At 37.5% G+C, this 14,748-nt stretch overlaps 1 protein-coding gene across 2 annotated transcripts; it reads right to left on the bottom strand.

Moving 5' to 3' along the window:
* Positions 1–875: 875 nt before the first annotated feature.
* On the bottom strand, positions 876–12,836 carry LOC128669225 (uncharacterized). Of its 2 annotated transcripts, XM_053743889.1 has the most exons (9): positions 12,487–12,833; positions 11,177–12,190; positions 8,696–9,478; positions 7,298–7,455; positions 6,372–6,509; positions 5,882–6,128; positions 5,297–5,559; positions 4,169–4,351; positions 876–3,127 (listed from the first exon to the last, which is right to left on the bottom strand). In XM_053743889.1, the coding sequence occupies exons 2-9, from the start codon at positions 12,021–12,023 to the stop codon at positions 3,041–3,043; spliced, it is 2,706 nt and encodes a 901-aa protein (XP_053599864.1). In that variant the 5' UTR covers positions 12,024–12,190; positions 12,487–12,833; the 3' UTR covers positions 876–3,040. The 2 variants fall into 2 exon arrangements, with proteins under 2 accessions (XP_053599864.1, XP_053599863.1); XM_053743888.1 differs by having other exon boundaries at positions 8,696–12,190; positions 12,487–12,836.
* Between the last annotated feature and the right edge of the window lie 1,912 nt (positions 12,837–14,748).

Here is a 14,748-nt window from a genome sequence, read left to right as displayed (position 1 = left end):
AAGATTCCGTACCTCAAAAGGTAAAAACGGATTACTTTGTTATACCCCTATAGGGGTTGTTTAACCCCTATAGTACCCTTATAGAATTACTTTGTTGTACGTCAGCCCGTCTGTCAACGCCCTTTTCCGCATTCCCTGAGGAAAAGAGCCTTGACATATACACGTATAAAGTTGAAATGTACTTCAAATATCCAGGTCGATGGTTCCTTGAAGCTCTGAAAAATTGAAACTGGCAAGTCAACGCGATCAATATAATGATCATTTTTGTTGAATTTGCAATTTTACAATTCAAAACCTAGAATCCATGAAATACCTATGGCACGAAGTTAGCGTTAATGTAGATAAAGAGAAAAATCCGAAATTGTAAATTGAAAATGTAATTTAAAGCTAGTTTAAAAAATTACTGAAAATGATTTTCAAAACAAAAGATCTAAAATCCAATTTGAAACTTCGGTATGCGCGTTTGATGAAGTACCCGGTTCAAGCCTGGCGTTGACAGAAACATTTTTGTCTTTATATTTTTTTTGTAAAGAAACATCACTACACATTTTCTAATTTACTAATTTGTACGGAAGCCTCGGTGCGCAAGTCTAACTCACTCTGAAAGCTTTATTTTAATTTACACACAATCGATAGGTAACACTAGCGAGTTTCATATTTACAATACAATTAAAAGCAGACACTTCTAATAAAAATGATAATCTTCAATGGTCCTTTTGAGCAATTATTACAATTAAAATTTGCCCAAAAATGCAATGCAAATTGCAGACAGCTGAATTTACATGAACGAAGCATTTGCCTCTAAAAACCGCTACTAGCGGTGTAAGCGGAAAACATTACATTCATTTAATGTCGTTCTAGATAAAAATAAAACATTTTGCTAGATAAACCTGCCATTTATTATGATGTCTTATAATATGTAATGGTTTCAAAACAAATTCGACCTAAATTTGTCCAATTCAGAACAAAATAAATAAAGTTCTCTTTAACTTTAATTACCAGATAGAACCTGTTATTCATTTTTACAATGCTATGTACTTATCTATTTAGGATTACGAACTACTAAATGTAGTTACGGATATTACAATCTATACAACCTAATGCAATTATACAAAATATTTTCCATGCTGTACTCATTTATCATATCGAATTAAAATATAATATCGTCGCATTTTGTTCTTATGAAACCAACAAAAGAAATGTTGTTCACAACTCACGACTTTAACTAGAGTCAACGAGACTAAATATTTTTCTCTGGGAATGTGACAATGTACTAACAGACAAATAGTTTTTTGATTCACAAGAAAATCAGCATTTTACAAAATATGCGATGAAATAATAAAACATTTTCACTTACTTACTAAAGTATCTGTGAAGCATGAATTCGAAATTAATAAATAAATAGCAAAATTTTTAAGTATTTCAAGTTTGAATAATGCAAAGGCCTTGATAACATAAAGTTAATCGCCCGCAACAATTAGTCCAGAACGCGCCGGTGCTTACGGGAGGTTCTAGTGGACAGCCGAACACTATCTACATAAAATCATGTATAGACGTTTGCGCTAAATATAATCCTCACCACGACAGGCCTATCCGAGGCTTATTTAAATCGCGTGGCAAATGTAGATACGTAATCATAACTAGTTTCAGATTCCAAAAAATTAAATAAGAATTAATTATATCACACTTCAATATTCATCTTTCACCAAGACATAACCATATTACCATAAATAAATAGATCCCACTATCGCTATCTTTTTTTTCTAATTCTTCATTGAAATTCCAATTTAATTTGCATATTATTTTAAATCCATCATCATCCAGATAAACGACACCACCCGTAAAGTACAATGAGTATTTAAAAAATATTTTAACATTAATCAATCTGATTGGCTTATTAGATCACTATGAGAATAAACCACATTAACAATGTGTATCGAAATTTAAGTGAATCAAAACTTTATAGTTGGCGTGTAGTTAGAATACACGTCAATACTATCAAGTAAAATGAATCGACTATGTAGGTTTTCCATGTTTAAATGCTATATGGAATATGTGACTGACTACAATATTAAAAACTGGCTGCGCAACTTTACATTTTCAGTATGTGATATTGCCGTGCCGTCACAAAATGAAACTATAATCAAAATTAAATAAAACCCTCCAGCTTTCAAAACAGTGTACACATAAAAAAATAATAATCATATTTACAATTATAAAATATAGACATTTCACATCACTATCTTACATGTCATATTTATTGTAATCTTGTCTAACGTTAACTTATTTTTCTTTTTTGTTTATGTTCTACTAATTAGACTTTAAGCTTGAAATGTTTTGTTTTTTTTATTTTTCTCACATAAACCGTCTGTAAAAGAAGAAAAAGTATAAAGTACTAGTATTAATTAGGCCTTCCATTCAGTAGGTACATGGGAGACGTTGAAAAAACGTACTCTTTCCATTACTTCAGTCATAATGGAAATACGTTTTTATTATAAATTGAAGTAAAAAAGCTTTTCTTTGTAATAGTATAAACTCATGGCACCGGAGCTGCGACAATATATGAAAATCATAAGTAACAGCCAATAGAAATTCGATGAGAAATAAAATTATAATATAACATACCGTTTGTTAAGGTACCTAAAAAGGTACACAATGTTGACATGTCTTTTAAATCGAAATGTACATATTAAAAATCAAGATTTCTGCACATCACTAATCAATTTATTATATTTATTTCATGATTTTTATAATTCACTTGTGGTGCAAAGATGTTGATTTTAAAAGTGTACATTTAAGTAAAGATTAGTCAAGATTGTGTACATGTCTTAAACACCTATACATACACGGGTATACAAACGTGTCTTCTATTAAAATTATTACATTCTGTACCAGATTTGTAAAAGTACCAATTTACATGCTACAAATTGTATAAGATACAAAAACAATTAGATATACATCACTTATTTCACAGGTATCAAAAGGAAATGAATCGGTTAGTCCTCGCTGTAACCACTACACTGGGGAGCCCCCGCTAGTGTTATATCATCTGGCGCGACATCGCGTGCCGCATCTTGCGGTCCCAGGACTCCGCTTCCGCCCACGAGTGTCGCACGTCCCGGAACAGCTGAAATATTTTTTTTTTTATTAATTACTAATATCATCACAGGTTTACGAAACGTCTAAAATTGATATCAGTGATATGAAATTTATTAATCTTGTATGAACGTGGGTGTCATACGTGGCGGCCATGAAACACAAAATCTGATAGGTAAAAATACCATTCCCAAAGAGGGTTGACGTTGGCGGTTGTAAAATCACATTTAAGGTTTATTTTTTCACGCTGATATCGAGCTTCGCGGCGTTACAGTCCCGAATGTAACTGGGGACACGCAAAAATGAGAGATAACAAAATCAGATTTAAGTACTGGGTCTTCTTTACCAAATCCAAATGTCGTAGCTATGTTATATTAAAAAAGTTAAAGCATAAAAGTATTGTTCATGTAGAATAGCCATAAAGTTCATTGCTCCCTCACTCACACATATTGCTCACTTACCGATGACACAGATTGACAACATTAAGCTGCCATTTTGTTTGATAGCCGCACAATATATTTATTTGAAATTTGTTTTCTTTGTTAATTTTTTTGTTTAAAATGGAACCACAACCCGGTCCACAGTGGTTAAAACGTAAAGGGTAACAAACCAACACAGTTAGGAAGATAGAATTACTATCGTGTAGTTTTAAATAAATGTTGACGATTTCTACTGTCAAATTGTATGACCCCTACCCTATACCAAGTTACCGTGTTTACACAATTTTGCGATACATTTCATATATTCCCAAACTGTCGTTTTTGAAATTGAGAAAACATAGTACGCAGGTGTCAAAGGACTTTATGGCTAACCTTATTGAATTTGACTTTTATAAGTTAAAGTGCACACTGGTTGATTATATTAACTTGTGTGTGAAATGGAGAAGACAAGTGTTCCATTCCACGTAATGACCATGACCCTCAGCCATGAGGAAAACGACTATGAAGAAAAAGCTAAAGTATGTTTTGTTTCATTATGTCAATGCCCAATATTGTAAAGTGCTATATAGTGACTAAATATATTTTAGCTTAAAGTATGCCTAACTTGTTTATGATTATGGTCGTTTATTTACCTGTAACAGCCACGATTCGTCCGCCAACAGCTCATTTAGAATGACCGTAGTGTCTTTGTTAGGATTCTGCATTCTTTTCTCCGTCACACGCTTACTGCATTCGGCATACATTAGATACTTCTGATGCGATATCCTAGAAAACAATTGCACGCGACCGCAGCAAGTCCCGCAGACAAGGAATTCCTGGAAATAATAATAAATAATTCTTTATTACGTTTTCGGTAATCCGATGAATACAGTTTTACATTGCTGTTTTTTTCTTGCGTTAAATAAAAGCTCTCATACAAAAGCATTTGTTTGATTTCGACGAGTGTATGTGTATGTCCGGCATTTGTCGCCCCACAAATGGATTGGCTTCTAGCCTATTTGGAAGTCGCTCAAAAGACTGAACGCTCAGCTGGAGATGAAAGACGGAATTCGTCCAGATGGGATATGCTCGATAACTTTTTGTTAAAATCTAAATCAAGTACTAGTTCAACCTACACATCATAAATTAAAACATTAATCCTCTAAAGCAATATCCTAAAAAGTCCATTTATATATATATTGTATATATTTATTATATTTATTTTATTACCCCCAAATGGGGCTTGTAAGTGTCCAATTAGCGATCTAGGGTAATAATGTAGCTAGAAAAGCCTTAGGGCGGTAAGTAATTAAAAATAAAACTTCACTCTTTCAGAAAGTTCGCGTACATCTAACCATCATACTGGCAATCATGCATTCAGCCCAATAACCAAAGAGGTGGCTTCGCTATTCAGCCTTGTCTTCGTATAAATATAATAGTTATCAATTTTAAATAGGTATCGAACGGCGAGGCTCAATTACGTTCTTGAAAAAAAAAAATGAAAAAAGGCGGTAATAGAAGAATACTGCTTACTATAGAATACTTTTACTTTAAATATTTTATTTACGTTTTTTTCTACTTACCTCACAATCGAGATGTAAAGAGTAGTTAGCTCGGGTGTAAGCATCAATTGCACTATAATAACCTTCGCTGCGCTCGTGCACCTAAATATCTCGGGCTGCAATGGATGCCTTACATCCCTAGGCTACTAATCTACTATTACCTAATAAGACTTGTAAGAAAAGACGAAGTTTAGCATCAATATCCTGAATTCGGCGTACCTTCTCATAAGCGAGCCTGGCGTCAGGCTGGACAGGCTCGAGCGTGGCGGGGTTGTAGGGCTGGCCGTAGAGCAGCAGCCGCGCGGCGGCGGGCCGCGCACAGGCGCGACAGGCGCCGGCGCCCGCCGCCACGCTGAGCCCCGGGAACGTGCCCAGCGCCGCGTCCAGCGCCCGCGCGCCGCCTCCGCCGCCGCCCGACACCCGCGACCGCATCCGGTCCGTCACCTCATCCACTGTCTTCACGTTCGATAGGAAGTATTCGTCTGTAACCGAACACAAAGATAACTCAAGTCGCAGCGTACCCGAATGTGATAACTTCCACCGTAGACAGAGAAAGCTATAGATCCCGTCATATCTTCCATTCAGCTAGTTCAAGAAAGAGATATGGGTATTAGAAATACATAAGAAACACAACGCTAGACAGAGCGCTGACATCTTTTGTCCCTCATCACATGCCAAGCCCGATCTGCCACTTTGTATGAGATTAGCAGGATTGGGCCAGAGTATTGTATGAAACAGAATGTATGTTTTCATCAGTCAAATAATAAAAATCATTAAAATTATTATATGTAAAAATAATCATACCTTGTTCTTGAAATATTTCTGTGAGGAAATTTGGATCTAATGCATGTGATATTAATGTCTGTATGTAGACTTCAAAATTCTCTTGATACATTTGCGTCTCCAACATTCTCTTCTCGATAAAGTTGCAATCGTCGAGTGAAGCTTCGTTTCTTATTAACTCAACTACGGTCTCCAGGTGCGACTGTGATCGCACTTTCACGTTTACTTGTGTGTACAGCTTTTTATTTTCAGGATTCCATGCTGCATACTAACACATTAAAAAACGAAAATATTAATGCATGTTCCACCGCTTGCTGATAAAGTATGTGATATCCTACGTATCGAACAGTTAAGATAAAAATTGTTTCAAGTGTTGGATAGGGCTAACCGGCAAATAACTTCAGGCAGATTTATCTAGTAATTTTTCTGTCGTAACTAAATAAAAAGTATCAAAGACTCCAAACTTTATTCAGAGACTGCCTATGTTATTACAAATAAGATCACTACTCACCGTCGATATATTTCTGTAAAGAACTTTGCCATTTTCTTCAAAGGGCTCATATTTTTGTAATAAAGTTTTGCCATCTACTCTCCAAATAGCTGGCCACATCTCGTTTAGTTCACTTTTTATTGCCACAAATTCACCAGGCTGAAAATATATTTTTAAACTTTTGAAACTACTGTTAGGAATAAAAATAAGAGAAAGAAACATGCCGCATACACCCATCATTTTTAAATTATTTTGCTCCACTCCCTTTAAATCCCAGTAAGTATAGGAAATTGTACATATTCCAATTCTATGAAATTCAAATCATTTAGAATCAGAAATTAGACCTACACAGGCACTTTTAACATAATTTATCAAAATATGTCCAGAGACTGAGGCGTGATCCAAGGACGCCGCCGGCCGATGGATCAACATCAACTGGTGAGTCGAGTGAACTTAGGAAAATTTGGGACGATTTACATTTTATAGAATCCGTTAGAGGAAGTAAATAGTATCAATACAAACCCGAGTAGTATGTGCTACAAACTTTTTTGTATCGGACACTATAATCAGATATTATAAAGCATTTTAAGAAAAAATTGTTTGATCCACAATAGACAATAGAACACGCCACGAAAGGAATCCCGCTGACACAGCGCGGTGCTACATTCGTTGACAACAACGTGGCCGTTCTCCTATTAACAGTGGGCGAAGTGCGGGTTTGCATTTCACTTCTCACCATCGAAATCTAAATGCGCCATTGTGACGCAACGACAACCACACTGCAATGTGATTGGTTCGGTGCGTCTCACTTCGAATCGATTCGATGGTGATAAGTGAAATGGAAACCCGCACTATCCCCTCATATTGCCATAGGACTTGTTTCGTAGCGCGAACTAAAGTCCTCTGTAATTCTCAATGCAATAAAAATAAAACTGAAAAAAAATCACCTGATAAGGCATGTCCTCAATAGGTCTGGTATTATCTATCTGTCCAGAGCTCGTTATTTGCTGATGAGATTTTATATGATGTAATTTTCTATCGCCACCATTGTCGTTTTCCGCAGCACCATAGCCCAGCCCGTATCCCAAACTAGCACCGTGTGTGGCTAAAAGGAATACCATCAAAATTTGGAGTTTTAGTACAAATGCAAATCAGTGTCAACACACAAATTGGCGACTGCGCGGAGAACCGAAAATAACTGTACAGTGACACTCCAATGACTTGCTACTTGTGTTATTAAAATGAATACTCTGATAAATTGCTTTTTTGTAAACGTTATACGTCATATCGCCGCCAGTCTGCCCGTTGGCGCTGATGCTCAGGACTAATAAATGTTAGAAAATCATTACATTACCTGCGTAAACAGAAGCTTCTCATCATTTACAATGTCAAGGTAGGATAGGTAAGGAAAGGATTGCCAAATGACGACGATGAGTCATCAGTGATAACATGTACACAAGAATAAACATAATAACTTCTTATTTTGAACATCGGTAAACGGAAAGCAGATTGTAACATTTATATTATCTAGTCTTACATTGTACATGTTATCCCTATTTGGCGAAGTGCGGGGTGCTACCAGGAATAATTACAAATTAAAAATATTTAACACAATTATCAGTAATATACTCGTGTTTATTTTAGGTATCCTCCTATTATTATACAAAAGTATTTACATAAAATATTGAGAATTGTGCATAAACAAATAACAATTAAATAGAAATACAAAAACTTATGTTCAGGGCATGGCCATCTAATACATATCTCGCACTTACTTATAGCTGCAGTTTATTATGCAATTCAATTCTTCTTATAATATAAAATCACTTTCAGCTAAAGAATATGCATACACTATATAGTAAGTACCACCTAAACTCAAATACTGTAAAATACAATACATTTTATATATACAACACACACCCACTGGTAGTTTACTCCATATAAAAATATACCACAATTTTGGAATTATTAATGGTAGCACCCCTTCAACAGCGAGTATGACAAGAGTCACAAATTCTACAATTTACAGTTAAATGGCACTAAGAATGTGTCATTAAATCAATAACAATCAAGTGAAATCTTGTTACAATATAACCCTAAAAATATCAACCTCTACTAAGATATAGATACATCACATTTCCTTTATAGAAGTTATGTACAAATTAATAATCATAGATTTCATCTAAATTAAATTTACATAATTATTTATCACAGTTAAAATGTAACAAGTTTTCACGATAAGCTGCCTCGCGGCAGTTAGCTTGCTCCTGTCATACAAGCTTCAGGGCTAGCTCTTCACCATCGCGCTCTACTTCGTAAATGGAAATCTAATAAATTGAACGCACCTTCATCAGGCTGTTGTTGGTAATAGTATTGCTGGTGCGGCGCCTGCAGGGAGGCCACGGGCGGCGGGGCCGGGGGTCGTGGCTTCTTGGGGGCGGCCGGTTGAGGCGCCACTACCGCCGAGGGCGTCGGCTTGTGCATCGTGCTGCGGCCTTTCTTCCCTTTGTCATTCAGCGGCGTACTGGGCACGTTGAGCACGGGCTTATTCAACCTTCTCGCTTCCTCGTCTGCGTCATAAGCAGACTCCTCGCTTCCGTCGTACTTCCGTTTTCTGTCCTTATTTAAGTTATAATAACGCGGGTCATCTAACTCGACGCCTTTCTGTGCGCTGAGCAAGTTTGCCGCGCCATGTATTTGGTTAGCACCCAACAAGCCTGCCGTGCTCATACTCGCCGCTGAACTCATGGCAGGATTACTTAGAGCCATCCCCGAATTTATTACGTTCGATGTCGCCATCGCGCCATTAGCACTCTGTTGCGGGGTAGTTGAATCACATTTATTGTGTTCATTAGGCATATAGGGCTTATTATTAGTATTATTGCTATTTGTGTTCGATCTAGACCACGTAGACGATTTCCTGGCACCTCGACCGGCCGGCGGGGGCGAGGTATCCCTCTCCCCTTGCAAAAATTTTAAATAAGAAGCCATGAAACCTGATCCCGGGCCCGTGACAGGAACATTGAATTTTTTTTCCATAATTTTTGTAGTAGCGTCTTGTGAAGTGCTGTTAAGGTTCTGCTGCTGTGAAGTGGGTGCTACCGATGATGCAGTATTTGCCCGTTGTTCTGCAAGGAAACCAAGTTCTTCTTCTATATTAGGTACTACCACCTTAGGCTGTTCCTCTTCACGTGTTTCAGGTGTTGAAAAAGATGAGGAGGAAGCCGAAGGTGGAGTCTCGCTAAAAGACGATAATGGTGTTAACTCCACAGAAGACTGAAAGTCAGGATGGGGACCTAGGTGGAAAGGAGGGAAATATGTTAGTGCATGTCCATGGGGCATGGCAAGAGCCTGGTGTTGGTTAGCAAAGTTTGTGGCGTGTAATGGGGCTTGGGAACCAAATGCGGAAGTTCCAGGGAACATTTTGGGTGGTGGTGGTGGAAGGTTCCACCTCTCAAAATCAAAGTAACTTCCATTTTGCTGTTGATTACTAGTTGAACTGTGTGCTGGTGGAGGGATCCTATTTGCCAAATAATCTGCCATAACGGCATTAGACAGGTCATTCATATTCGAATGAGTCACTGGTTTTTCAGTGCTCTTTCTTCGAACTGAAGGTTTACTAATTGTTGCTGGAGTTGAGACCACAGGGGCTTTGCTAGATTTTGTATCTTGTACTTGACAACTCTGCTGCAAACTCTGTAAATTTTTAACTATTGTCATGGGATCTCCACGACAGCTAGATAAATCTTGTAAAGCAACATTGTTACTATCAAAATAGTTGTGCTGCTTCTCAGTTAAACTTAGTGACCTTTGACTTGCAGCTGGGGCAGGTTCTTCACTACTTTCTGGTATAGAACTATTGTTAAAATTACTATTACTACTACTAGAGAACTTTCTACTGGTTTGACGGTCATTCTCCCAACAGCTTTGACTGGAAGACTGAGTTTGATTTCGTTCATATCGATTTTCAGAGTATGTTTTGGTTTGATCAATTCCTAGGGCCCTAGTAATGACAGAAGGGTAGGCTACTTGACTGTTCTGAGAAGGCGGTCTTGTTACTGAAGCATCTAGAGGGGATCTGGGTGCAGGATTACTAGTTTTAAAATGCTCACCATGCTGCTGTGGTGAGTTAATCGAATTCATAGGACTATGATACATAGGATATGCTGGACTAGAACCATGGCCTAATGGCGATGTTTGTGGTGGAGCTTGGGAAGGACTCTGTCTTCTGGCCACAACTACACCACAGTCTGGGCCATTCTGAGAACTACTGCTAGAGTAACCTGTATCGGTACTTGAACTACTTTTTGCTCGTACATGATAATCTGCCTCAACATTATTACCACTTTGATAATGTCTGAAACTAGACCCTTGAGATGTTGAGTAAGGAGAGTTTCCAATCCTATTTGATTTAGAAGAACTATTGCTGCTATAGCTAAGCCTACCAGGAGCATCCATTATTGAGTAACTGATCGGTGAAGATTGTGGTTGGACTTTGTCATTTGACTCAGGTTTTCTTTGTTCATTAGAGTGTTCTGGATAAATTTTACTTTGCGCTTTAGTTTGAACCTGTGGGGGTTTGGAAGTAGGTGAAACAAAACTACTTGTATTACTACTACTGCTAGAAGACTGACGAGACTTTTCACTACTACAGTTTTTTGGGGACTGGGAATTGTAAATAGATGAAGAGGGTCTGGAACTTGTGCTAGAGGAAGTACGGTAATCTTTACTGGGAGGGGTAGAGGAAGCGGTTACTGGTGGAGTTGATACAATACACGACTGCTGAGAATGAGCAGTTGAACTTGCCGAACTTGAATAGGACTTACTTCCAGCATAGTCCTGCTGAGATGAAAGTTGACCACTTTTTGCACTGCTTGTACTATATGAATTATCAGTCTGATTTCCAAATGTTGAGGGAGATTGAAAAAATGTTGATGTTGTTGAAGAAGCTGGTTTCGATGCTGTTGCTGGGGAACCTGCCCTATTGGCCTGTTTAGCTGCACTGGAAAGCTGGGAGTTTAAATGGTTGTTTAGAGTCTGTGCTGCTGCAAAGTGTGCATTAAAGTTTTCATATGTTGCAGATGCCTTTGTAGTAGCTGGACTTGGAGATGAGGGCACAACACTTTCATGGGGCAATATTCCAAATGGACTTGGCAATTGGTTGTTCCCTTGCCAACTTAGTCCTGCTGTACTTCCAGGAGTGGTAGATTGATCAAAAAAGGAAGTTCCTTGCGCAGCAAGTGTTTGGTGAGAATAATTCTCTCTTAATGATGACAGTTCAGTCTCCACAGAAGACTGTTTCGATGCCACTGCTGCTTGTGCCTGTGCAATTACTTGTCTGTGTTGCGCTTGAAGTGAAGAACTATAATGAGCTGGTTTTGGATTCGCATGATGAAAAAGAGGTGAGAACATAGCATCATAGCCAGGAGGAGAAAGAAAACCTCCTGGGTTGAAAGGAGATGCTGTCGATGAGCCCAGTTGCCCTGCTAATGATGCTGTAGTGTGAGCTGCTTGAAGAAGTAACTGACTGGTTGTTGATGGCACAGACTGGCTGCCTAATCCTGACCCGCCACTTGCTAAGTGGTGATGAAAGTCTCCACTTGCAGCACCAGCCTGGACTCCTGCTAATCGATTGTAAGAAGCATATGCTGACCATGGTCCTACTGGATCCATTACCACCTCCGTGATGCTTGTTTAGTGTCAATGTATGTAATTTGTCAATAGATGTCCACACTTTCATCCATAGTTTGCACCACACACTTTATTGTTACTACCACTAAACCCAAACACTAGAGATCATCTTCTATTTATAAATGATTCTTCATATGTAGAAGACACTCCTGGAAAAGAAAAAATCTAGTCACATCATAACAAAATTAATGAATATCTTATTGGATAAAATTCAACTTGTTACATATGTTCACAAGTAGGTTATAATTTTTGATAAATAGCGACTTTAATATGAATAACAAATAACATTATGTTTTGCAACAATAAAAAGATGAGAGTTAATGTTGGACAAAATATATCGCCGCTAGGTATAGAAGCGTCAAGAACAGTGGAACAATAGGTATAAAATCGAATCTCAATATAAAAGATATACTACTGGTAATAACATTCATGAAAATAGACATACCATTGCCTTAGTTTTCGACAAATATTTATCAATGTGGTTTTCGGAGGACGCTCACACGACAGATAACATCATAAATATGGCCTCGACTCCTTGATTGAGTGCTGGTTGCGACGGGTTTTGTCTATTGTGAAATGAATAACCACTTAGTTTGTATTTAAAACACAACGTTCACTATATATTTTCACTTCGTACTTAGTATTCTTCGCTTCTATAACATTTAAGATCTTTTAAATTATAGCTTTCAATATTTACAGGTAGAAATAAGACAACGTTTCGCCTTTCACATCAATCGCCGCCATCTTACTTGCCGATTATTTTGTCGTTCGGTCGAACGAAACGAGCCCACAAACAACAAAGTTTAGCGCCATCTACAACGCCATTGGCAACGATGTTTTTTTTTTCAATTGCGCCTTGTTATTAGTAGTTTTATTAATTAAAACGTAATATTCAAAATAAATATATTTAAAAATAGCATTTACGAGAACCTTGCGTTAACTGTTTGTTAAAAATGTTACTTGTTTTCGTTAAATGTTTACAAAATAAATATTTTTTCAATGAAAACGTTTAGTTCTACCTGCAATAAAAATAAATGCTTTGTTCACCAAGAATCATAGAACCATAATCTATATATACCTCGATTACCATGATTAAAGATTAAACTTTTCTCGTGAAATACAGCGTAGAATACTCATTGGAATACCTAGCGCTGTGGTATTGTAAATATGCTGCACTGCGGCTCCTTTATACGTTTGTTTTGTGTGTTTATGTGCGGCCGCAGCATGCACCATGCTGCGGCACATAACACGTCACGAAGCCTATTCTATATATATAAAATTAAAAAATGTCATCTTCCTTTTCTATTCATAAAAAAGGAAAAAAGATGTGTAGGTATATCTTTATTCAATCGAAAGTTAAAAACAAATAATACTAAAGACGACGAGTTAGATTTCTATACAACTTCCCGGCCCAAACGATAGAATGGGCCTATGCCTAAGGCCATTGGGATAACTGGGCATCATGGAATTGGGAGTATTACTGCGCATTTATCCCGCCAGAGTACAGCACCGTATGTTAGGTACACAAAAGCTTTGCCGCATTTTGCTAAGTCGATTAAAACGTTTATTTTAGAGTACTTTATCAATCCTTTCATTATGTAAGCATTCGTTTGTGAAAATATACAACAATGTAGCATATTCGGATGCCGTAATATTAGGAAAAATCGTTTTCCATAAGATAAAAAAACTTCGAAAACTATGAAATACGTCTCACGCTGTAAAATTTTCGAATCAGTAAATGGTCGAAAAGAAGCTCGGAACACTTGACACGAAGGTCAAAAGGGCCAATTTTCAATATTGCTGCAGATTATTGGCGCTTTTTGCCTCCATTAGAAATATTTGTGTACTTTAGTTGTACCAGTAGCGCCATCTGCGCTGAGCTTTGCGTAATATGCGCTATTAGTAGGTACTCTTACTAAATCCATGCTGGATACACGATGACAATACGATTCTGCAAGCTATAGATTTAGAAGGGACTCGCACGCGCGCCCTATGCAAGCCATCTCCGTCAGTCTTTTCTCGTTTGGATTACAGATATATGAACATTAATGTTTTTTTACATCTCTCATGTTCGGTAAGTAGGTCTTTTATTACCCCGAAATGGGGCTTGTAAGTGAATATTTAGCGCTCTAGGGTAATAATGTCGTTAGAAAAGCCCTGAGCACACTGAAACACTTCACTCTCTCATAAAGTTCGCGTACATCTAACCATCATACTAGACATAGACATCATGCATTCAGCCCAATGACCAAAGAGGTCGCTTGCTATTCAGCCTTGATTTCGTAAAATATAATAGTTATCAATTTTAAATAGGTATCGAACGGCAAAACTCAATTTAGTTCTTAAAAAAAATTATACCTATGCCCTCATAATTAATGGAGAGTATTCAATGTCGCAACTTAGCTGTCCATCGGGGTCGGTAACCGATGAAGTATGCAATGCAATAGCAATATCAATTTAAGATAAAGAAGGTGATGAAATGAAAATACAAACTACCGGAAATGAAAGGTTTCTTAAGCTTCCGGACAATTTTCGATTGTTTTATGTAATTGTGTGCAAGGCTCTTGTCGGTGGAGTTCCTTCCATTGTTCTCTCCCCAAAAAGCCAACTCCTTCACTTCTTGGGATGTAGTGGGCCATTACTGACACGGACTTTGTCTGAACTGCCCAATCCATGCGAGAATAGAAATTGACTAATTACTTTTTAA

The sequence above is a fragment of the Plodia interpunctella genome, chromosome 4, assembly GCF_027563975.2.
Source record: "Plodia interpunctella isolate USDA-ARS_2022_Savannah chromosome 4, ilPloInte3.2, whole genome shotgun sequence".
Lineage (NCBI taxonomy): Eukaryota > Metazoa > Arthropoda > Insecta > Lepidoptera > Pyralidae > Plodia > Plodia interpunctella.
Note: the sequence above shows the minus strand (reverse complement) of the source record. Positions and strands in the feature narration are given on the sequence as shown.

Bases quoted from the DNA above. Each gene is read 5' to 3' on its own strand.
- LOC128669225 (XM_053743888.1), bottom strand. From the start codon at position 12,023: ATGGATCCAGTAGGACCATGGTCAGCATATGCTTCTTACAATCGATTA. The intron at 6,510-7,297 runs GTGATTTTTTTT...ATATATTTTCAG, and splicing joins TTGAGGACATGCCTTATCAG to CCTGGTGAATTTGTGGCAAT. The intron at 6,129-6,371 runs GTGAGTAGTGAT...TTAATGTGTTAG, and splicing joins TTTACAGAAATATATCGACG to TATGCAGCATGGAATCCTGA.